The 24,966-nt window shown below is 35.3% G+C and overlaps 2 protein-coding genes across 3 annotated transcripts; one reads left to right on the top strand and one right to left on the bottom strand.

The window, feature by feature from the left end:
- Positions 1-2,160: 2,160 nt before the first annotated feature.
- On the bottom strand, positions 2,161-5,019 carry LOC311299507 (zinc-alpha-2-glycoprotein-like). 2 transcript variants are annotated; one of them, XM_084423104.1, is made up of 6 exons: positions 4,847-5,019; positions 4,467-4,715; positions 3,689-3,943; positions 3,289-3,567; positions 2,722-2,824; positions 2,161-2,588 (listed from the first exon to the last, which is right to left on the bottom strand). In XM_084423104.1, exons 1-6 carry the CDS (start codon positions 4,887-4,889, stop codon positions 2,492-2,494), a joined length of 1,026 nt encoding a protein of 341 aa, XP_084279230.1. In that variant the 5' UTR covers positions 4,890-5,019; the 3' UTR covers positions 2,161-2,491. The 2 variants fall into 2 exon arrangements, with proteins under 2 accessions (XP_084279230.1, XP_084279229.1); XM_084423103.1 differs by having other exon boundaries at positions 2,453-2,588; positions 3,277-3,567.
- Positions 4,928-21,737, top strand: LOC311300155 (uncharacterized protein). The gene is made up of 17 exons (XM_084424288.1): positions 4,928-5,032; positions 5,524-5,607; positions 6,147-6,736; positions 6,851-6,946; positions 7,263-7,496; positions 7,588-7,726; positions 8,537-8,572; positions 8,728-9,273; positions 14,146-14,365; positions 16,947-16,975; positions 17,718-17,801; positions 18,331-18,902; positions 19,015-19,110; positions 19,430-19,663; positions 19,755-19,893; positions 20,714-20,740; positions 20,896-21,737. Exons 2-17 carry the CDS (start codon positions 5,535-5,537, stop codon positions 21,441-21,443), a joined length of 3,663 nt encoding a protein of 1,220 aa, XP_084280414.1. The 5' UTR covers positions 4,928-5,032; positions 5,524-5,534; the 3' UTR covers positions 21,444-21,737.
- Positions 21,738-24,966: the final 3,229 nt, after the last annotated feature.

Below are 24,966 nucleotides of genomic sequence, written 5' to 3'. Positions count from 1 at the left end.
CAAACCCAATGCATCTTTTTCATTATCGATGTGTATATTAAAATCACCAACAATTAGTACTTTATCTGCAGCCAATACTAACTCTGATAAAAGTCCGCAAATTCTTTGATAAAGTCTGTATGGTGCCCTGGTGGCCTGTATACAGTAGCCAGCACAAATCTCAAACGTGATTTATCATTTATACTATATATTTTTACATTAAGTACTAACACTTCAAAAGAATTATATTTAAAACTTGATTTCTTAGTGGTTTTGAAAATATTACTATAAATTACAGCAACTCCTCCCCCTTTGCCTTTCAGACGAGGCTCATGTTTATAACAGTAGTCTTGCGGGGTGGACTCATTTAAAGTAATGTAATCGTTTGGTTTTAGCCAGGTTTCTGTCAAACACAGCACATCTAGGTTATTATCTGAAATCATATCATTAACAATGAGTGCTTTTGAAGTAAGCGATCGAATATTCAGCAACCCAAGCTTTAGCATTTGCTCATCTGTATTATAGCTGTTTTTTATTTGTTGAACATCAATAAAATTTTTAACCTTAGATGGGTTTAAACGTTTTTTGGATTTCCAAATTCGGGGAACCGACACTGTCTCTATATGATGATATCTAGGTGAAAGAGGCTCTATGTGATGGGATTTATCTGACCTGGGTGACGCGAGGCCGCTAGCAGACGGTCGGTTTAGCCAGTCTGTCTGCTTCCTGACCTGGTGCCCAATTTGTCACTACCAGTGCCCGACTAATGAGAGTCTGACTCAGTGCCTGAAGAAGGTCAAGGAGGAACATGGTAAGACCCTCACACACACAGCCTGCAGGGGGCAGAACACACACACACACACACACACACACACACACACACACACACACACACACACACACACACACACACACACACATCAGCATATGATGGAGAACTCATGCATTTCACAAAACACTTATTCATAATGGACCATTACAAATAGATTCTCTCTAGGATTAATATGATAATAAAAGTAGCGCATAAGGTTTATGTATTTTATTCATCATTCAGGATCCTGTTTTTGGATGCATGATATTTCACTGGTAATTTTGTATGTGTTACTATGGCTAATACCATGGTATTTTTTAGTACCCTGGAGTACCATATAAACTTTTTTGTTTGTTTAATCCAGTTTTACTTAATTTATGTATTGTATTAAATATTTATAATTTATAAATGACTTTTTATTTTATTTATTTTTTATTTTATTTAGAGATTTTTAGTATAGTTATGCATTGAATTATGTATTGTAGTTAGTCATTCAGAATACTCCTTTTATATAAAGTAAATATGATTTTGGTGTCTACATAACATATATGATATGTTAATCATAAATGATTTCATCATTCCTATACCGGACACTGAATCTATAACCTTAATTTATAAAGTGACGTCCTTCACTGTTGTTTCCTTTATTATCGAGTACCCTCTTCATTTGAGTCTCACTTCCCCCCCGTTAGGGAACTGCTACATCAGTCTGGAGGTTAAAGGATATGACTTCACTCTGATGGTGAGGTCAGAGGCCGAAATCCCCACCGACCTGAAGATGACGAAAGACAACATCACCGAGCTGAGCAAAGCCACCAAAGCCATCATATCCGTGGCCACTAAACTCCAAGAGATGATCGACTGGCTTCTGAAGAAGGAGGACTCCATGACCACACAGCTGGAATCTACAGATCACAGTCACCAAGACAAGAAAAGGCTGCTGGACAACCTGAAGGAAAACCTCCGAGAGGCACGGAGAGCGAAAGAAACGAGTCCGAAGTACAGGAAGGAGGCCGGGAATCTTCTCAACGAGGCCGCTGTGCTGTCCGGGATCACACCGTGAAATATAGGAAGTATTCTTGTGTACAATATGAAGAAACGGACACAAAATGTGACCCTGGATCACAAAACCAGTCTCGCACGGGTATATTTGTGGCAATAGCCAACACATTGTATGGGTCAAAATTGTCCATTTTTCTTTTATGCCAAAAATCATTAGGATATTAAATAAAGATCAACACCATGAAGATATTTTGTGAATTTCCTAGCGTAAATATATAAAACATTTATTTTTGTGAGTGAATGCAGCACAATCGTGAACATAAATGGACAACTTTAAAGGAGATTTTCTCAATGTTTCTCATTTTTTTGCACTCTCAGATTCCAGATTTTCAATAGTTGTATCTCAGCCAAATATTGTCCTATCATAACAAACCATACATCAATGAAACGCTTGTTTATGCAGATTTCATGTGATGTATAAATCTCAATTCTGAAAAATTGACCCATGTGACTGGTTTTGAGGTCAAGGGTCACATATATGGTTCTGGTCGGAGGCTTTTGTAAATATTTCAATGTACTTGTGCATTAAGCAGCTGGTGCAACCGGCTCCATATAAAAAATAAAAAACTAATTGTAATCTATATTGACCACTAAAGCTTACAAATTATTTGGCCTGATCAGAGCGGTGAAATGAAATTCTTATTTTGAAACCCTGAGATGTGTTTTCATGGAAGAACCTGTTGTAGGAAGATCCTCTTCTGGCTTCACTGCTGTACATGAGCACAGATTCTTCGGCCTGCAGGAAAAACCCTGCATTAATGCCTTCTTGGACTTAAACTCCAGTATCAAATTTTGATGAACACCACTAAAAGGTGATCCACTTTTTTGAGTCTGAAAAAACTGTTTGCTCAAACGAAGTCCAAACTGACCCGAGTAGCCACTGAAACCGGTTTCGCTCAACAGGCTTCGGTCGTTCTGGAGACCCTGAGATGACGTTCTCTCTTCTGCTGGAGCCATTATAGTTCATCTGGCCTAGAGATTATAAAATACACATTAGACAAATTTAAGCTTAGCTCATGCTGACTTCATAATTATTCAGTTTTGTGTTTCATAATTCATAAGCTTTTATGGCACTGAATTTTAAAGCAGTTTATCTGCATCACTTCAAAAAATTATTAAAACGTTTATTAAAGGAAAATTAGTTATTTTGAAGAATGTGTTTTTCTTTAGTCCACACAATGAAAGTCAAATGTTATTTTGCACCCCATTGACTTCATTGCAAGGACAAAAGAATAATTCAGTTCTGGAGAAAAACAGAAAGTCATACAGGTTTGAAACAACATGAGGATGTAATTTTTAGGTGAACTACTTTAAATAGTTTTAAAAAAAAAACTTTAGAGAAATTAGAGAAAATTAGACTGAAATTTGATCACAAATACAGGTAAAGAGGTCACAAATTAAAGTTAACTTCTGACAGGACATACTCTCATATTTACCCCATTGTGTTATAAGTGTCTGTGTCAGACTGCTATGAGAGACGTGACACTCATAACTCTCTTCTTCATCTCTGTGAATCTCCACACTGATTCTCATCTGAAAGCTCTCGTCATCATTGGGTCTGACTCCAGTAGAGCTGAAGGGTTCAACGCTAGCGTTGTTCAATGTGATCTTCATCTCGATGTGTTTGGGGTAGAAGCCAGTGGCCAGACAGCTCAGATTCAGCTTGCTTCGGTCATGAGGAGCTTCAGAGGCAAACGTGTGAACATCTGGTGCATCTGCAATAAGAAACATCTTGAGTAAAGAATATTACTACGTCTAAAAAAAGACACTTGATTCTGAATACAAAGACATGAAACACTAAGTTCAAAAGACTGAAGTCATCAGATCAACACATACTGCTTATTGAATTATTAAACGTGGAGATCCAGTCCATGCAGGTCCTGAGGTATGACTGGACGACCAGTCTGCAAACTCTTTGATTGTTCCACTTCATTTTGGTTTCTTTTGCCTTTGGATTTTTCTCCATCCACTGCATCGTGTCAGAATTCAAGGCAATAAAATCCTCTCCATCATATCCGTACTCATCAAACGCTTTTACATTCATCACTGGATCCAGCTCACAGCCGACTCTCCTCTGTAGTGTATGGAGGCCTAAAAATCACAGCATATATACAGCAGTTGTATACTGGATAATCATAATCAAACTTTCAGTTTGCCTTATGTAGCGCATAAATTGAAGGTGTGATACCATGTATAAATAAATGATAATCATTTACATCATTTAGATTTCAGATGTAGTTGGGTTTATGGTTCACATTATAAGTCTTGAATGTGACATACGTTGTAATAACGAATGGCCAACGTGGAGGTGCAAGTTTCTCAGGTGCTCTTGATGGCAGAATTCATCACATTATCACATAAGTCAGTGTACTGTTTGTCATCATTTTTGTCTATAAACATTAGATCTAACAATCCTCTTTTTGTCAAATGTTTACTTGAAAAGTGTGCTACCACTTTCGAAGAAACACATTACACTTGATATGATATGTCATGTTATAGCTTTCAGATATTTTATGTGTGACCTAAACGTCCAGTTATTTTGTGCGCCACAGTAAGTCCACACTCATATTACAGGTCTGATCACTGATAAAACAGCTGAACTCAGCAGACTCACCGTCACATTTGGATCTTGTGCAGTTTGCCAGAGTATAAACCAGATTTATAAACCAGTCTTTGGATTCATCTGGTTCTTCAGTGTCTCTCCAGATCTCTGAACTCTGGCGGTCTCTTTTCCAGGTTTGTTCTTCATTACTGTAGTGAGAGATCCGTCTGTCATCATACAGACCCACTGCACTGAACTCAGGACCGGAGGATCCAGCAGGTTTGGAGAGAGCGCTGTAAACATACTGGAGAAGATGTCTCTCTGAAGAAAAATAAAAGCAAGACAAATAATTCTGAAAAGATACTGACAGGCCACACTGATCACTAAGTTACATTGGGCTTGAAAAAAAAGTAGGCTTACATCATGCATACACATACACTGAAGTAACGTACGCAGACATGTTCGATGTTTTATCCACACGGACCGCTCTGACATCACTGTAGTTCAGAGAGATTCAGAGAAAGTGAAACTAACTTGATCAACAACAATATGGACTCCTGAAACGATCAACCTCTTTAAACTACAGAATATTTATTGATCCGTTCAAAGAGTCTTGTGGACACATCTGATCCTCACAGGTAAGAGATAGAAATATAAGAGAGATTGTGCTGAACAGGTTTCTAATGGAAGTGATCTTTAGTTGGGGTTATGTCAAACTGGAATAAGTTGAACAGAACCAGGTTTAAGCATATCAAATACTTAACTATTTTAGTTGTTCACTGCACCGAAATGGTATCAGAATTGTATTTAAATATGCCATTTGATTGTTTGCAAAGCAAAGTTTGGTGTTTCTGTCATTTTGTCACATGGCAGAAAGACTAAAGAAACAGGAAGTAAATGAGCTGCAGATTCACTGAATACAAACCTGCTAAACTGCAGATGAAAATCACTTTTATAATAAACTAGATCAAAACTAAACTTGACCATATAATGTATTTTGTGAAGAGATATGTATATATATATATATGTTTTGTTGGAAATTATATATACATTAGGAGCAAATATAGGCTTAGATGTTTCTTATAAGTTCTTTGATCATTCAATAACATTTCTATTCTTGAAAACGAAGAGGGAAGAACAATGGCAGAATCTTCACCAACATCAACACAAGCAAGACAAACCAGGAGACGGAGTATTGAGTCTATACCTCCATGTAAGTCAATGAACAAAAAACAAAAAAAACAAGAAGAATGATTTTTAGTGCATGAATAACTTTAACTCTTCTCATATAATATTTAATATGTAGTTTAGGAGTGTACAGCAGCAGATGATAATCATTTCAATCAAGATTTCAAATCAATATTGCTCCTTCGTGTATATATTTATTTGGTACAGTAAGTGTTTGTGTAATGAGCTTCACATTAGGGTTCTGATCAGCTTGTCTGGGTTCATTTAGCAGTAATGACCAGCTGACTGTACATGATCTCTAATATATTTGAGTTTCCTCAAAGACGTCACTCTTTGTCTCTAGACATTCTTTACATTCAACCAACTTCATGAGGTGCATCATGGGAGTCTTTATAAACAGTATTAAATGAGCCCATTTATAATAATAAGGCTAATAATAATAATAATAATAATTATTGTTATTTAAGTCCTTCAAGCAAAAGCCATTAAATCAAAAAGTCAAATGTGTTTCCAAACTTTAGACTATTAGTGAAGGTGATTTATCTTCTTCATTTCTCTCTCCAGTGATGTCTTCCTCCAGCGGTCCACTGACTGAGGAGCTTCAGTGCTCTATATGTCTGGACGTGTTCACTGATCCAGTCAGCACTCCATGTGGACACAACTTCTGCAAGACCTGTCTGAATAAGTGCTGGGACAACAGCCAGACCTGCAACTGTCCATATTGTAAAGAAACATTCAAGCACAGACCTGATCTCAAGATTAACACCACACTCCGAGAGATCGTAGATCACTGTAAAAAGAAAAGTCCTGAGAAAAAAGCTGAAGTTCTGAAAAAAGCTGAAGTTCTGAAAAAAGCTGAAGTTCTGTGTGACGTCTGTGAGGAAAGAAAGCTGAAAGCCCTGAAGTCGTGTCTGGTGTGTCAGAGCTCTTACTGTGAAACTCACCTGGAGCCTCATTCGAGAGTGGCAGGTTTAAAGAAACACAAACTGATCAATCCTGTGAGTAATCTGGAGGACTATATATGTCAGAAACATGAGAGACCTCTGGAGCTGTTCTGTAGAGATGATCAGACATGTGTGTGTACGATGTGTGCTTTGAAAGACCACCAGAACCACAACACTGTTTCCCTAGAAGAGGAGAGTGAAGAGAAGAAGGTAGAAGTTACTGACAAACTGATTTTAAATGGCTCTTATCATGAGGAATCACATGTTCTTTAATATAAATGAATCAGTTATGAAAACATATTGTGTGTTGTTCTCTGTCTATAGACTCAACTGATGAAGACACAGAAAGACACACAGCAGATGATCCAGGACAGAATCAAGAAGATTCAAGACGTCAAACACTCAGCAGAAGTCAGAAAAGTGAGTTTAAAATAATTAAATTAAATTAATTTTAATATCTATCATTGTTTATTGAATTGCTGTATAAAAGCAATTTCACACACAGTCACACTGCTGGTCTGAATATCGACACGTCTGTGATTCCCTGATCACTTAGTAAAGTAATAACACATCTCTCCTCAACAACACACATGATTTGAGGAATCATTCAGTGCAAACGAGGCAGAATGAGGGATTTTGAAAACCGCCTAAAAACACTGAAGTATGAGAAATAATAACACTGATTCTTCTCTTCACAAACGCCACTAACAATGTGTTGATTGTCCTGGTTGAGCAGAGAAACACAGAGAAGGAGAAAGCAGCCCGTGTGGAGCTCTTCACTGATCTCATCCGCTCCATTGAGAGATGTCAGACTGAACTGCTGGAGATGATGGAGGAGCAGCAGAAAGCAGCAGAGAAACAGGAGGAAGAGCTCATTGAAGAGCTGGAGCAGGAGATCACTGAGCTAAAGATGAGAAACACTGAGCTGGAGCAGCTCTCACACACTGAAGATCACCTCCACCTCCTACAGGTCAGTCAACATCTCTCTGATCAATGATAATGCAGTATATGACACCATAACACTCCCCATGCTGAAGGATTTCTCCTCTCTCCTGCTGTAGATTTACTCATCCCTGTGCAGCTCTAGAAACACCAGGAACTGGTCTGAGATCAGTGTGAAGACTGATGAGAGTCTGGAGACTCTGAGGAGAGCTCTGACTAAACTGCAGGACTCTCTACAGGAGAAACTCACGCTAACTGGTACAGCAATATCAAATACACCGTACAGATACATATATTTATCATCTTTTAATATCAGTAATGAAGAATGAGTCTGTTAAAGCTGAAATAAGAGAAGTGTGTGATCATGTGTGTGTGTCTCATTATCATCACAGTTCTTCTTGAAGAGAGCAGGTCATATTCATCTCTAATTTCAGGAAACATGCAGTAAATTCATATTGTACTAGAAGCTTCATCACTGTAACCAGAACCTTGAGGCTTTAGTAAATCTGTGAACACTTTTAGATGAGAAACAACAGAAAGAAACATTCATTTTCTGCCATTTTCAGTCTTTTCAGCGGTTTCATCTAAATGTTGTGATTATGTGTCGGATAAAATCAGTTTAGCAGAAGAAAATCAAATCATAGACATCATGAATTTAAGATGCAGATTTGTTCTTTTTTAGAGGAATATTTCTGACCTGTATCAAACAGCTTCGCAGTGCTGGGCTTCATTTTCACTTTCTCTAAGGTTATTTTTATAGTGTTGTCTTTGCTGAATAACCACAACACTAATACACTCCAAAACTGAGATGAATAATATTAGGCATAACAATATCTAAAATAAACATGTCATAAAATGTTCACAAAACATTCCCAAAGATGCTCTAAAAAGGAGGAATATTTCGAGCTCAAACACAATAGGAGTTCAGGGATTCTCTAAATATCAGCAGAGAAACATTGATCAGATAAAACATGATGTTGTTCACAATTCTTTAAATATATCCTTAAATCTTGTCTATAATTCACACATAAACATGTCAAAGATCTGATGGTGTTTTATTGTCATTAGTCTCTACAGAACTGAAGAGGAGACAGCAGTATGCAGGTACAGTGTGCTGTCTGCACTACACTAGATTACATTCAGATACTCACAGCTTCATCACTGACCGACAGTATGATTAAACACTGATTACATATTACACACATCATCACTAAATATCTGTATTGTGAATTTGTGATTTATATTCTCTGTTTTCTCAGTGGATGTGACTCTGGATCCTGATACAGCTCATCCTGAACTCATCCTGTCTGATGATGGAAAACAAGTGAGACATGGAGACATTAGACAGAAACTCCCAGACAAACCACAGAGATTTGATCAGTGTCCCTGTGTCCTGGGAAAGGAGGGATTCTCCTCAGGGAGATTTTATTTTGAGGTGCAGGTGAAGGGAAAGACTGACTGGGATTTAGGAGTGGCCAAAGATTCCATTAACAGGAAGGGACAGATCACACTGAGTCCCAGTAATGGATACTGGACTGTGCGGCTGATGAATGGGAATGAATATAAAGCCGGTGCTGATCCTGCTGTCTCTCTGTGTGTGAGAGTGAAGCCGCAGCGGGTCGGTGTGTTTGTGGATTATGAGGAGGGTCTGGTCTCCTTTTATGATGTGGAGTCCAGCTCTCATCTCTACTCTTTCACTGATCAGTCTTTCACTGGGAAACTCTATCCATATTTTTACCCGGGCCTTAATGATGGAGGTAAAAACTCAACTCCACTGATCATCACACCTGTCAAACACAATAAATGAATTTACAGCCCTAATATGAAATACACAATGAAAATGATTTCTATAATTAAAAATCTAATCATGTTTTGCTATTTTTTCATCATTTGTTTTTCATTGTTAAAATCTATAATTCTAGCTATAATTGCAAATTAAAAATATATTGCTGGTTTAACAATTTTATTTTCAATTTTTCATAATTATTCATGCCGTTGTTTTCTCCCATCTCAACGTGACAAAGTGAAAGTGTCTGTATTTTTGTTTTTTACATCAAAATCAACCATATTATGATAATATTAATAAATTATCAAAGCTGTGTCTAATTGCTGTGATAAAAGCTGTGATAATACTGTGGTAAATCAGATGGTAATACCTCAATATATATCAGAACTGTATGATTACCATATTCATACACTACACTATGGATCTTCAAAGTATACATAAAAAACACCATGATATTATGATCATGGTAATAACAAAAAAATTAAAAAGGAGAAGAAGAAGAAGAAGAAGAAGAAGACATTGTAGGTCTATTACCAAGTTACCATGTCTAATGTTTAACCATAACAATAGAATAGAATAATAGACACATTTCAACACACATCAGATTCATTTAAATGCTAATTTTTTATTGATACAGTTATATACATATTCAAATAAAATATAGGACTGTTAAATATCTGATGGTGCTGATATGAAGTAATAAAATAAGGTCATCGTTTTGAGGAAAAGGAATATAGAAAGCAAGTCACATATTCTGGTCTTTTCACATTGTTCTGTGTCCTGAGAGAAAGAGTAGAAAACTTTATCTCTTTAAAGTAAACCAGTCACAGTCAAGAAACTCATAAATGATGACAGAATTATTATTTCTGTGTGAACTATCACTTTAAGATTCTCTGAGGCCTCTGTGCTACAGCATTACTGTAGATTATGTTCACTAGGTGGCGCTATATAGTTTTAATTTAATTTGTTCAGTCATTTTGTTTTATTTAGTTTACTTGGTTAAAATGTGTTCTTTGTGAGTGCTATGTCTGGTAAATAATTTTTGATTGTGCATCTTTAGTCCTAATGATGATCAATAATGATGCCTGCACCACTCATTAATGGATGAATATATTGGATCCACATTTTAATGCACTGTTTGTGTATTGAGTGTGTGTTGCAGTATTTAACACATGATGGATTGAGTGATTGTTAAGTTCTGATGGTTTTAACAGAGACGGCAGGACAAATGTTCTGTCCACTGAGGTTTAGGACACAAGATGAAACCAAAGACCCCAGAGAACGGCTTTAATGGGACCCGGAGTCTCTCCTGGGACAAAGACACAATTTTCATATTTCCATAAACAGAGTCGACTGCATCTAACGGAAGAGTCATGAGCATTTCTTAAACCAATGGCTGCAGATTATGTTTATAAAGGGGTTTGGAAAGATTATTTCTGCAATGTGATGTTTTTAATCCTCATATTTTGTGTAAAGTAGGTCTATTTGTACATCAAATGTATATGGCTGTCATTAACAAAATGTCAAACCAATAAGCTGCATTATCATTAAACTTCATTATCACAGACCTTAGCTTTTAAGGAACTCAGTGTCTCCATCAGTCCATCTTTTCCACTGGATGTGTGTGTGTCTGATCACAGTGATTGTGTCGTTCTTCAAGTATTGGCCTGTTGGATTCAGCAAATCCACACTAAAGTTCCTGAACTTCCTGATCTTTGAGCTTCAACATCCTGCAGTGAGAAACCTGTAATTCTGCCATCAGTCATTACCAATTACATGTTCCATCGTCATCTTTTAGTTTTACATGCCTTTATTTAAGGTAAAAAAATAAAATAAAATAAACTGTCAGAAATTTGGCATCTGGTAAAAATGAGTAAATTAAAATTACAATTTAAAACCTTCACATGAAGGGTTTATTCATGATTAGAGATGTTAGGGTTGAGTTATATAGGATATGCAGGATTTCCATAACCTTATATTCTTATATTAAACTGCATATTTTATCAGACATTTTGTCTCAGAAATGTATATACATGTATAGTTAAAACAAATAGAAACATAATTTTACTGAACCTCAAATATTTGAAAGTTGTTGTTTATTATGTAACAAACATTTTATGAAAGGAAACACAGGAGCAGTTTTACAGAAGCCATTCATATGTAAAAATACATCAAACATTTAAAAACAAAGTTAAAAGTATTCTTTTGAAAGCAACAGGATAGGAAGCCATCTGTTAAATCATAATTAATATGTGAATATTTCATTTGAGAATTATTAAAATGAATGGATAAAACACTAATTCATGTGCATTAAAATAGTGCACTGTAAAATTCACTGTTTAATACAAACAACATTTTCTGTCCACATTCTAATGCATCATTACATGATTCAATCCTGTCTCGCTGAACACACACCTCACATATTAACACTCAGTGTGTGTTTTGTTCAGATGTAAGTTTCATTGAGGAATGTTGCTGTTGGAGGGAATTTAAAGGCCTGATGTTAATGCAAACACATGGAAAATTACTCAAACGTAAAATCAAAACTGAGTCACTTTGGCACGAAACACGTTCGCTTCAAATGATTTGAGTTTATCATTTAAACTGTGAAATACATTTACACAATCTAATGTGTTGTTCTAGTTTAGAGATTTTTAACATACAGATTTGGGAGAATGAAACACCTAAATGTATATCATGTATATCATACATGGTGTCAAACGTTTCATAAATGTGTGTCTATCACACAGCGCTCTGTTCTTCAGCACATCTACTGAAGCAGTTTTGAATTATTTGGCATTGCAGTTTTTGCAGATAATCTTTGTCCCGTCGGGGAAGAATCCAGCGCCGACCAGAGACACCGAACACTCAGAACACTTAAAACACGACTGATGCCACTGACGATCCTCAAACGACACTTCCCTTCTCCAAAACCTGACAAAAACATTGAGAGGAGTTTCATTTTGAGCAGCCGTTTCTAAAATCTCTATAACAACATTATCATCATTTCATATGAACATCATTTAAATTGTTAATAAACATTGATAAGGATGCACTCTAAGAAAAGTCTGTAAAAATATGGCACAATGTGTTAATGAAGGAATATTCCTTATCAATGTTTCACAGTGTTTTACCCGTGTTTTGAATTATGCATTGCATTGTGTTGTGATGTGTGGTTAACAGAAATGTCTGTAAACTTAACTGTAAACAGAACTTTTCTCTTTTTTATGGATTTTTTTACAGCGTTGTTCTGCTAAAGATGACTTACTCAATGTTGTTCCAAACTTATATTGCTTACTTCTGTGCAACAAAAGAAGTTCTTATAGACATAATGAAAGTGAATGGGGACGGGAAAACGTACAAATTCTACGAGGTGGCTTATTCGTACGAATTCATACGAACTGACTCGTACGAATTAGTAAGATTTTTGCAAAATCGAACATATTTTACGAATTGGCCAATTCGTATGAATTCATTCGAATGACCTACCCCTGACCCCGCCCCTAAACCTACCCATCACGTGGGTTTAGACAAATCGTACAAATTCGTACGAGTGAGGTCGTACGAATTAGCCAACTTTTTATCATTCGTACGAATTGGTCGTGAGATAGCGTTGGCTGTGGACCTTTTTATAAATGACAAAAAAACAACAACATGGTTTATGCAACTTGTATGTTATGTTTAAGTCATGTTTTGCTTGACTACTTTTTTAATTTTTTTATGTGTGGAGCTTGACAGCCCCAGTCTCCATTCACTTTCATTAAATGAAAAAGAGCAACATGGACATTCTGCGTAATATCTTCTTTTGATTTCCATAGAAGAAGTCATTGGGGTTTGGACCGACATGAGGATGAGAAAATCTAAATAAATTGATGTACTATATATATATATAAACTTTTTAAATGGACATTTTTTTGGGGGGGATATGTGCTTTTTTTATGTCATATTCGACACGATTTTATGTCTAATAGTATGATTAGTGAGAATATGAAGCTCATATAGTTGTTGGAAAAAAAAAACACCTCAATTTTATTCAAAGGTCCAAACTGAGGAAAAACATGCAATTTGTTGTTGCTGATATTTATATGCCCCATAAATGGATGAAATTCTGATTGTTTGTAATGTAAATCATTGAGATCTTTATAACAGTATAGCGGACTGCATGAAATGCATGTAAAAATCAGTTGTCACTCAATATCTCCCAGTAATGTCTTAGTTAGATGATATTTAAATGCTTAGTTTTATGATCAAATCTCTGTAGTTTTTATTGTGGGAGGCAAAACGTATAATGCAATACAATGATGACTGAGAGATGAACAAATAAATGTAACAAATAAAAGTTGCTTCAGTCCAGTTTATCTTGAAATATTAATAACAATATAAACATTATTCTTACATTTACTTATTCTTAGATTTCACAGCAAAAAGACGTAAATCACGACCTGAAGGGGGACGTTATAGTTAAATTTACACTAAAAGGCCTTTTACTTGCTAAAATGTATAAACTATCACTCATACAATAGATGATGTAATAGATTGTGTACAAGTTTTCAGCAAAGTTTTGATAATGTTTTAGAAATGTGCGTATCAAATATGATACACTAAGGTTAAAACATATAAACAGTGAGATATTTGATATTGATATTTGAGTTAGATATTATATTCTCATAGGTCATGACCCGGTGGATGAGAGACTCTTGAGTCCCCGATGAACAAGCAGAACTTTATTCACACACACTCAACAGCCTCCAAACACACGACCCTGTTTATGTGCCAACTGTCTCTTGTTTCTGACAGTGTTTCTGTTCTCAGCTGAAGGAACTGCTAATGAAGAGCGCTCTTGTTATAAGGACACATTAACACACACTGACCTGTGATGGGTTTGTCGCAGGCGGCACATGTTTGGGCGTACAGGTTACTGAAGCACTTCACACAGAACGGATCTTCACCCTGCGTTGTGAAAGGCTGTCCGGCCAGCTGGACTTTACAACCCGAACACAAGAAACATTCTTTATGCCAGGGCTCGTCTCTGTACGTAACGCCACCCTGAACCAAGATCTGGAAGAGACGAGACCAAACACACTGTCATTCACTGCGTACAACTTAACGAGGTTGGCAGTGAAATAAAGCAGAAATACTCAGTTTTAGATTAATCTTCAGATGTGTGTAGTTTACACTCTTAAAAGTAAAGTTTCCAAAGGGGGTTTTCACAGTGAAAAGAAGAACCTTTGCCAAAGAACATTTCAGTGAACAATTCTGAAAGACACATAAATAGGGTAAAATTTTAACAATAATAAATATCACCATACTTCCTGTGTTGACTGATTACATTAATAATTCCAAACATTTTTGTAAGTTTTTTTGAAATATTATGTTTAAATATGCAAATGAGGCGTTTTCTAATTAACTATGCACTCATTTGCATAAATTCCAAAACAAAAATCTGAATATTGGATGAAGTCAGGTGCAAAATTCTTGTTTCATTTTGTTGACATTAGAATTAAAGGTTTTTAGAGAGGGGATTTAGGATTTCTCTTTTTATCACTCCATAAATCAGCCAATACTGTCAATAAATACATTTTCACCATGTTTTTAGGAATAAATTGTTGTAACATATCAGACAAATGATATATGAACAAACCTCTCTGTAAAAACCTTCAGAATATAGATATGAATAAAACTGTAATGTTTGGTGTGTGTAAGTGCTGCTGAACTGGAGGAGAAACTCATTTTAAAAAAGCAAATTTTAAAGATATGAATTGTAATTGAAATCTAGAGATTTAAATAAAGTCTACAATTAAAAGTGTATTTTGGATGTTTTCTTTCCACCACCTGACAGAAGACGTGATCAAAAATATTTCACTATTGTAAGTTAATGTTAAATAGAGAAAAACATTTTACATTAAAATAACTTGTACCGTATTCTACTTGGATGGACCTCGATCGTTATTGAAACACAAAATAACTAATACAATCTCAAGCACCAGAAGCAGCCCATACTAATCATCTAAGTTCTCTTTATCTGGAAAGTATGCTCTTTTCATTTATTTATAGCCGCATGGTTGCAGAAACATTTAGGCCTAGTTTTTATTTTTTTTATTTTTTTGCTGTAATTTCATAATTTCAAAGACGTTCAGTTATTGTGCTTAATTTTATGCCATCTATGTATCTTCCTGACAAGAAAAAAAAAAATAACTTTTATGTTTATTGTTTTGAATAGAGGTTGATGAAATAGCAAAATCTGTTGGTGTTGCTATATATTGAAAATGGGGAAAATTCAACAATTTGAACATGGAGCCACATTATATCTATGGGATTGAACAATATAGGGCCTTTAAATTGAAGATTACAAGAGAAAATGTTATTAAGAATGAGAGTATAGAAGGATATTAAGATATATTTGTTACTTTTAGAGTTACAGGCACACAAACTATGGAAAAATACTATTTATGACACTCAGTAATGTTCAATTGTGTTGATAGAAAAAATAACAAGATACATTTCTAGTTTAATTTGTTCTTCAGAAAATGTGCGACCATTGAAAATGTGTACTAATTTACTCATGGAGCCACATTAACATCCCTATAAATTGGGACTTAAAATGAACCATATTTGGCCTTAAAAAGTAAGAAACCAAAATAAAAGTTGGTTAAGAATTAGAATCTAAAAGGATATTAAGATATTTTTAAAATGAGTTGCAGCAGGCATGTAAATTTTGGGCAAAAAACAAAAAGTAGTGCTTTTTCCCATTTTAAAAATGTCACCGTTGGCATATATAATGAAACAAAGATGGCTAAAGTCAACCGATTTAGCTAAATAGACCTACCAATCTCTGTGTAAAAGTAAAATAATGGTGGTTCTTAAGTCATTTTAACCCCCCTGTAATCTGGCTCCAAATCTCAGGTGAAAATGGTGGCTTTTGTGAAATATGAAATATTTGTGAAATATTGTGGCTTTCTTCTTCATTTATGTTTGTCTTTCTTCAAAACATTTTTTTTAACAAAATAAAAAATTTGAGCCTGGAAAGTTTCTGAAATGTGGTTGCTTTTTCCATGAAATTACCCAAATGTGTTTGTCTGAGAACCTTTAATACATCTTTTGTACACATAGGCTATTTAACTGCAAATTCTGAAATGATATGCACTGTGTGGTACAGTACAAATATTTTGAGTGTCCCTTATTCCGTCCCTTATTTTCCTATAATTACCACGATTGTCCCTTATTTTCCTTTCCATAAATTGGCAGCCCTAAAACTGCTCAGTATTAAAGCTTACAATATGACTTTTTGTAAAGCTGCTTTGAAACGATGTGAAATGATGCGCTTTACAAGTAAATTTTGACAGTAACTTAATCTAACTTGATTCGTGTAAATTCATCAAAACATTATCCACTTGATCGTTACTGAAATCGCCATGGTTATCACTTAATATTTCTGTAGCTAAACAGCATAGTAGATAATTCATAAATTCGTACATAAAGGAATGCGCATGCTCATGCCTCAAGCGTCTACGCCAATAAGATTGCTGTATTATAAGCCAATACAATCGGGTGTGGGCGGGGCACTCAGAGCTCTGACATCACTGTAGTTCAGAGAGATTCAGAGAAAGTGAAACTAACTTGATCAACAACAATATGGACTCCTGAAACGATCAACCTCTTTAAACTACAGAATATTTATTGATCCGTTCAAAGAGTCTTGTGGACACATCTGATCCTCACAGGTAAGAGATAGAAATATAAGAGAGATTGTGCTGAACAGGTTTCTAATGGAAGTGAACTGGTTTAGTAGGTTATGTCGAACTGGAATAAGTTGAACAGAACCAGGTTTAAGCATATCAAATACTCAACTATTTTAGTTGTTCACTGCACTGAAATGGTATCAGAATTGTATTTAAATATGTCATTTGATTGTTTGTAAAGCAAAGTTTGGTGTTTCTGTCATTTTGTCACATGGCAGAAAGACTAAAGAAACAGGAAGTAAATGACCTGCAGATTCACTGAACACAAACCTGCTAAACTGCAGATGAAAATCACTTTTATAATAAACTAGATCAAAACTACACTTGACTATATAATGTATTTTGTGAAGAGATGTGTATATATATAGTTTTGTTGGAAAATATATCACTTGTACTTTGTACTTTAGTTTACTTAAAAAAAAGAAGTTATCAAAAGAGCAGGTCAAAGTTCAGTTCTGTAAGTTTATGGGTTTCTTACTGAATTTAAAATGAATTATTGTGTTTCCCTCACTATAAATTCTTACATTCATTTTAACCAGTTTGATATAAATTATAAATTTGACTTGAAATAATATTATGATGAATAAGTAAAACTAAGCCGGACTCGAGGTAAGATTTCATTTAAACCTCAGTGACTAAATACACATTAGGGGCAAATATAGGCTTAGATGTTTCTTATAAGTTCATTGATCATTCAATAACATTTCTATTCTTGAAAACGAAGAGGGAAGAACAATGGCAGAATCTTCACCAACATCAACACAAGCAAGAAAAACCAGGAGACGGAGTATTGAGGAAACACGTCCATGTAAGTCAATAAACAAAAAATTAAAAAAACAAGAAGAATGAATTAGTGCATGAATAACTTTCACTCTTCTCATAATATTTAATATGTAGTTCAGGAGTGTACAGCAGCAGATAATAAAATCATTTACAATCAAGATTTCAAATCAATATTGCTCCTTCGTGTATTTATATATTTGGTACAGTAAGTGTTCGTGTAATGAGCTTCACATTAGGGTTCTGATCAGCTTGTCTGGGTTCATTTAGCAGTAATGACCAGCTGACTGTACATGATCTCTAATATATTTGAGTTTCCTCAAAGACGTCACTCTTTGTCTCTAGACATTCTTTACATTCAACCAACTTCATGAGGTGCATCATGGGATTCTTTATAAACAGTATTAAATGAGTCCATTTATAATAAGGCTAATAATAATAATAATTATTGTTATTTAAGTCCTTCAAGCAAAAGTCATTAAATCAGAAAGTCAAATGTGTTTCCAAACTTTAGACTAGTAGTGCAGGTGATTTATCTTCATCATTTCTCTCTCCAGCGATGTCTTCCTCCAGCGGTCCACTGACTGAGGAGCTTCAGTGCTCTATATGTCTGGACGTGTTCACTGATCCAGTCACCACTTCATGTGGACACAACTTCTGCAAGACCTGTCTGAATAAGTGCTGGGACAACAGCCAGACCTGCAACTGTCCATATTGTAAAGAAACATTCAAGCACAGACCTGATCTCAAGATTAACACCACACTCCGAGAGCTCGTAGTTCACTATAAAAAGAAAAGTCCTGAGAAAAAACCCGAAGTTCTGAAAAAAGCTGAAGTTCTGTGTGACTTCTGTGAGGAAAGAAAGCTGAAAGCCCTGAAGTCGTGTCTGGTGTGTCAGAGCTCTTACTGTGAAACTCACCTGGAGCCTCATTCGAGAGTGGCAGGTTTAAAGAAACACAAACTGATCAATCCTGTGAGTAATCTGGAGGACTATATATGTCAGAAACATGAGAGACCTCTGGAGCTGTTCTGTAGAGATGATCAGACATGTGTGTGTCTGTCCTGCACTGACGGAGATCACAAAAACCACAACACTGTTTCTTTAGAAGAGGAGAGTGAAGAGAAGAAGGTAGAAGTTACTGACAAACTGATTTTAAATGGCTCTTATCATGAGGAATCACGTTCTTTAATATAAATGAATCAGTCATGAAAACATATTGTGTGTTGTTCTCTGTCTATAGACTCAACTGATGAAGACACAGAAAGACACACAGCAGATGATCCAGGACAGAATCAAGAAGATTCAAGACGTCAAACACTCAGCAGAAGTCAGAAAAGTGAGTTTAAAATAATTAAATTAATTTTTATTTTAATATCTATCATTGTTTATTGAATTGTTGTATAAAAGCAATTTCACACTCACAGTCACACTGCTGGTCTGAATATCGACACGTCTGTGATTCCCTGATCACTTAGTAAAGTAATAACACATCTCTCCTCAACAACACACATGATTTGAGGAATCATTCAGTGCAAACGGGGCAGAATGAGGGATTTTGAAAACCGCCTAAAAACACTGAAGTATGAGAAATAATAACACTGATTCTTCTCTTAACAAACGCCACTAATAATGTGTTGATTGTCCTGGTTGAGCAGAGAAACACAGAGAAGGAGAAAGCAGCCCGTGTGGAGCTCTTCACTGATCTCATCCGCTCCATTGAGAGATGTCAGACTGAACTGCTGGAGATGATGGAGGAGCAGCAGAAAGCAGCAGAGAAACAGGAGGAAGAGCTCATTGAAGAGCTGGAGCAGGAGATCACTGAGCTAAAGATGAGAAACACTGAGCTGGAGCAGCTCTCACACACTGAAGATCACCTCCACCTCCTACAGGTCAGTCAACATCTCTCTGATCAATGATAATGCAGTATATGACACCATAACACTCCCCATGCTGAAGGATTTCTCCTCTCTCCTGCTGTAGATTTACTCATCCCTGTGCAGCTCTAGAAACACCAGGAACTGGTCTGAGATCAGTGTGAAGACTGATGAGAGTCTGGAGACTCTGAGGAGAGCTCTGACTAAACTGCAGGACTCTCTACAGGAGAAACTCACGCTAACTGGTACAGCAATATCAAATACACCGTACAGATACATATATTTATCATCTTTTAATATCAGTAATGAAGAATGAGTCTGTTAAAGCTGAAATAAGAGAAGTGTGTGATCGTGTGTGTGTGTCTCATTATCATCACAGTTCTTCTTGAAGAGAGCAGGTCATATTCATCTCTAATTTCAGGAAACATGCAGTAAATTCATCTTGTACTAGAAGCTTCATCACTGTAACCAGAACCTTGAGGCTTTAGTAAATCTGTGAACACTTTTAGATGAGAAACTACAGAAAGAAACATTCATTTTCTGCCATTTTCAGTCTTTTCAGCTGTTTCATCTAAATGTTGTGATTATGTGTCAGATAAAATCAGTTTAGCAGAAGAAAATCAAATCATAGACATCATGAATTTAAGATGCAGATTTGTTCTTTTTTAGAGGAATATTTCTGACCTGTATCAAACAGCTTCGCAGTGCTGGGCTTCATTTTCACTTTCTCTAAGGTTATTTTTATAGTGTTGTCTTTGCTGAATAACCACAACACTAATACACTCCAAAACTGAGATGAATAACATTAGGCATAACAATATCTAAAATAAAAATGTCATAAAATGTTTCACAAAACATTCCCAAAGATGTTCTGAAAAGGAGGAATATTTCGAGCTCAAACACAATAGGAGTTCAGGGATTCTCTAAATATCAGCAGAGAAACATTGATCAGATAAAACATGATGTTGTTCACAATTCTTTAAATATAACCTTAAATCTTGTCTATAATTCACACATAAACATGTCAAAGATCTGATGGTGTTTTATTGTCATGTGTCTCTACAGAACTGAAGAGGATACAGCAGTATGCAGGTACAGTGTGCTGTCTGCACTACACTAGATTACATTCAGATACTCACAGCTTCATCACTGACCGACAGTATGATTAAACACTGATTACATATTACAAACATCATCACTAAATATCTGTATTGTAAATTTGTGATTCATATTCTCTGTTTTCTCAGTGGATGTGACTCTGGATCCTGATACAGCTCATCCTAAACTCATCCTGTCTGATGATGGAAAACAAGTGAGACATGGAGACATTAGACAGAAACTCCCAGACAAACCAGAGAGATTTGATAAATATGCAATTGTCCTGGGAAAGGAGGGATTCTCCTCAGGGAGATTTTATTTTGAGGTGCAGGTGAAGGGAAAGACTGACTGGACTTTAGGAGTGGCCAGAGAATCCATTAACAGGAAGGGAGAGATCACACTGACTCCCAGTAATGGATGCTGGACTGTGTGGCTGAGGAATGAGAATGAATATAAAGCCTGTGAGGATCCTCTTGTCTCTCTGTGTGTGAGAGTGAAGCCGCAGCGGGTCGGTGTGTTTGTGGATTATGAGGAGGGTCTGGTCTCCTTTTATGATGTGGAGTCCAGCTCTCATCTCTACTCTTTCACTGATCAGTCTTTCACTGGGAAACTCTATCCATATTTTAGCCCGTGCCTTAATGATGGAGGAAAAAACTCAACTCCACTGATCATCACTCCTGTCAAACACAATAAATGAATTTACAGCCCTAATATGAAATACACAATGAAAATGATTTCTATAATTAAAAATCTAATCATGTTTTGCTATTTTTTTCATCATTTGTTTTTCATTGTTAAAATCTATATTTCTAGCTATAATTGCAAATTAAAAATATAATGCTGGTTTAACAATTTTATTTTCAATTTTTCATAATTATTCATGCCATTGTTTTCTCCATCTCAACCTGACAAAGTGAAAGTGTCTGTATTTTTTTTTTTATCAAAATCAGCCATATTATGATAATATTAATAAATTATCAAAGCTGTGTCTAATTGCTGTGATAAAAGCTGTGATAATACTGTGGTAAATCAGATGATAATACCTCAATATATATCAGAACTGTATGATTACCATATTCATACACTACACTATGGATCTTCAAAGTATACATAAAAAACACCATGATATTATGATCATGGTAATAACAAAATAATTAAAAAAGGAGAAGAAGAAGAAAACATCGTAGGTCTATTACCAAGTTACCATGTCTAATGTTTAACCATAACAATATAATAGAATAATAGACAAATTTCAACACACATCAGATTCATTTAAATGCTAATTTTTTATTGATACAGTTATATACATCTTCAAATAAAATATAGGACTGTTTAATATCTGATGATGCTGATATGAAGTAATAAAATAAGGTCATCGTTTTGAGGAAAAGGAATAAAGAAAGCTAGTCACATATTCTGGTCTTTTCACATTGTTCTGTGTCCTGAGAGAAAGAGGAGAAAACTTTATCTCTTTAAAGTAAACCAGTCACAGTCAAGAAACTCATAAATGATGACAGAATTATTATTTCTGTGTGAACTATCACTTTAAGATTCCCTGAGGCCTCTGTGCTACAGCATTACTGTAGATAATGTTCACTAGGTGGCGCTATATAGTTTTAATTTAATTTGTTTAGTCATTTGTTTGTAGTTTACTTGGTTAAAATGTGTTCTTTGTGAGTGCTATGTCTGGTAAATAATTTTTGATTGTGCATCTTTAGTCCTAATGATGATTAATAATGATGCCTGCACCACTCATTAATGGATGAATATATTGGATCCACATTTTAATGCACTGTTTGTGTATTGAGTGTGTGTTGCAGTATTTAACACATGATGGATTGAGTGATTGTTAAGTTCTGATGGTTTTAACAGAGACGGCAGGACAAATGTTCTGTCCACTGAGGTTTAGGACACAAGATGAAACCAAAGACCCCAGAGAACGGCTTTAATGGGACCCGGAGTCTCTCCTGGGACAAAGACACAATTTTCATATTTCCATAAACAGAGTCGACTGCATCTAACGGAAGAGTCATGAGCATTTCTTAAACCAATGGCTGCAGATTATGTTTATAAAGGGGTTTGGAAAGATTATTTCTGCTTTGTGATGTTTTTAATCCTCATATTTTATGTAAAGTAGGTCTATTTGTACTTCAAATGTATATGGCTGTCATTAACAAAATGTCAAACCAATAAGCTGCATTATCATTACACTTCATTATCACAGACCTATAGCTTTTAAGGAACTCAGTGTCTCCATCAGTCCATCTTTTCCACTGGATGTGTGTGTGTCTGATCACAGTGATTGTGTGGTTCTTCAAGTATTGGCCTGTTGGATTCAGCAAATCCACACTAAAGTTCCTGAACTTCCTGATCTTTGAGCTTCAACATCCTGCAGTGAGAAACCTGTAATTCTGCCATCAGTCATTACCAATTACATGTTCCATCGTCATCTTTTAGTTTTACATGCCTTTATTTAAGCTAAAAAAAATAAAAAACTCTCCGAAATTTGGCATCTGGTAAAAATGAGTAAATTAAAATTAAAATTTAAAAACTTCACATGAAGGGTTTATTCATGATTAGAGATGTTAGGGGTGAGTTATATATGCAGGATTTCCATAACCTTATATTCTTATATTAAACTGCATATTTTATCAGACATTTTGTCTCAGAAATGTATATGTACATGTTTAGTTAAAAAAAAATAGAAAACATAATTTTACTGAACCTCAAATATTTGAAAGTTGTTGTTTATTATGTAACAAACATTTTATGAAAGGAAACACTGGCTTCTGTAAAACTGCTCCTTTCATATGTAAAAATACATCAAACATTTAAAAACAAAGTTAAAAGTATTCTTTTGAAAGCAACAGGATAGGAAGCCATCTATTAAATCATAATTAATATGTGAATATTTCATTTGAGAATTATTAAAATGAATGGATAAAACACTAATTCATGTGCATTAAAATAGTGCACTGTAAAATTCACTGTTTAATACAAACAACATTTTCTGTCCACATTCTAATACATCATTACATGATTCAATCCTGTCTCGCTGAACACACACCTCACATATTAACACTCAGTGTGTGTTTTGTTCAGATGTAAGTTTCATTGAGGAATGCTGATGTTGGAGGGAATTTAAAGGCCTGATGTTAATGCAAACACATGGAAAATTACTCAAACGTAAAATCAAAACTGAGTCACTTTGGCACGAAACACGTTCGGTTCAAATGATTTGAGTTTATCATTTAAACTGTGAAATACATTTACACAATCTAATGTGTTGTTCTAGTTTAGAGATTTTTAACATACAGATTTGGGAGAATGTAACGCCTAAATGTATATCATACATGTATAAATGATATCAAAGTTTCATAAATGTGTGTCTATTACACAGCGCTCTGTTCTTCAGCACATCTACTGAAGCAGTTTTGAATTATTTGGCATTGCAGTTTTTGCAGAGAATCTTTGTCCCGTCGGGGAAGAATCCAGCGCCGACCAGAGACACCGAACACTCAGAACACTTAAAACACGACTGATGCCACTGACGATCCTCAAACGACACACACTTCCCTTCTCCAAAACCTGACAAAAACATTGAGAGGAGTTTCATTTTGAGCAGCCGTTTCTAAAATCTCTATAACAACATTATCATCATTTCATATGAACATCATTTAAATTGTTAATAAACATTGATAAGGATGCACTCTAAGAAAAGTGTGTAAAAATATGGCACAATGTGTTAATGAAGGAATATTCCGTATTGATGTTTCAGTGTTTTACCCGTATTTTGAATTATGCATTGCATTGTGTTGTGATATATGGTTAATATAAATGTTTGTAAACTTAACTTTTCTGTTTTTTATGGATTTTTTTTTACAGTGTTGTTCTGCTAAAGATGATTTACTCAATGTTGTTCCAAACTTATATTGCTTACTTCTGTGCAACAAAAGAAGTTCTTCTAGACATAATGAAAGTGAATGGGGACTGGGGCTGTTGAGCTTTTTATAAATGACAAAAAAACCAACATGGTTTATGCAACTTGTATGTTATGTTTAAGTCATGTTTTGCTGGACTACTTTTGTCATTTTTTATGTGTGGAGCTTGACAGCCCCAGTCTACATTCACTTTCATTAAATGGAAAAGAGCAACATGGACATTCTGCGTAATATCTTCTTTTGTTTTCCATAGAAGAAGTCATTGGGGTTTGGACCGAC

This window comes from Rutilus rutilus (assembly GCF_951802725.1).
Source record: "Rutilus rutilus genome assembly, chromosome: 11".
NCBI lineage: Eukaryota > Metazoa > Chordata > Actinopteri > Cypriniformes > Leuciscidae > Rutilus > Rutilus rutilus.
This window is presented reverse-complemented; position numbering and strand designations above follow the sequence as displayed.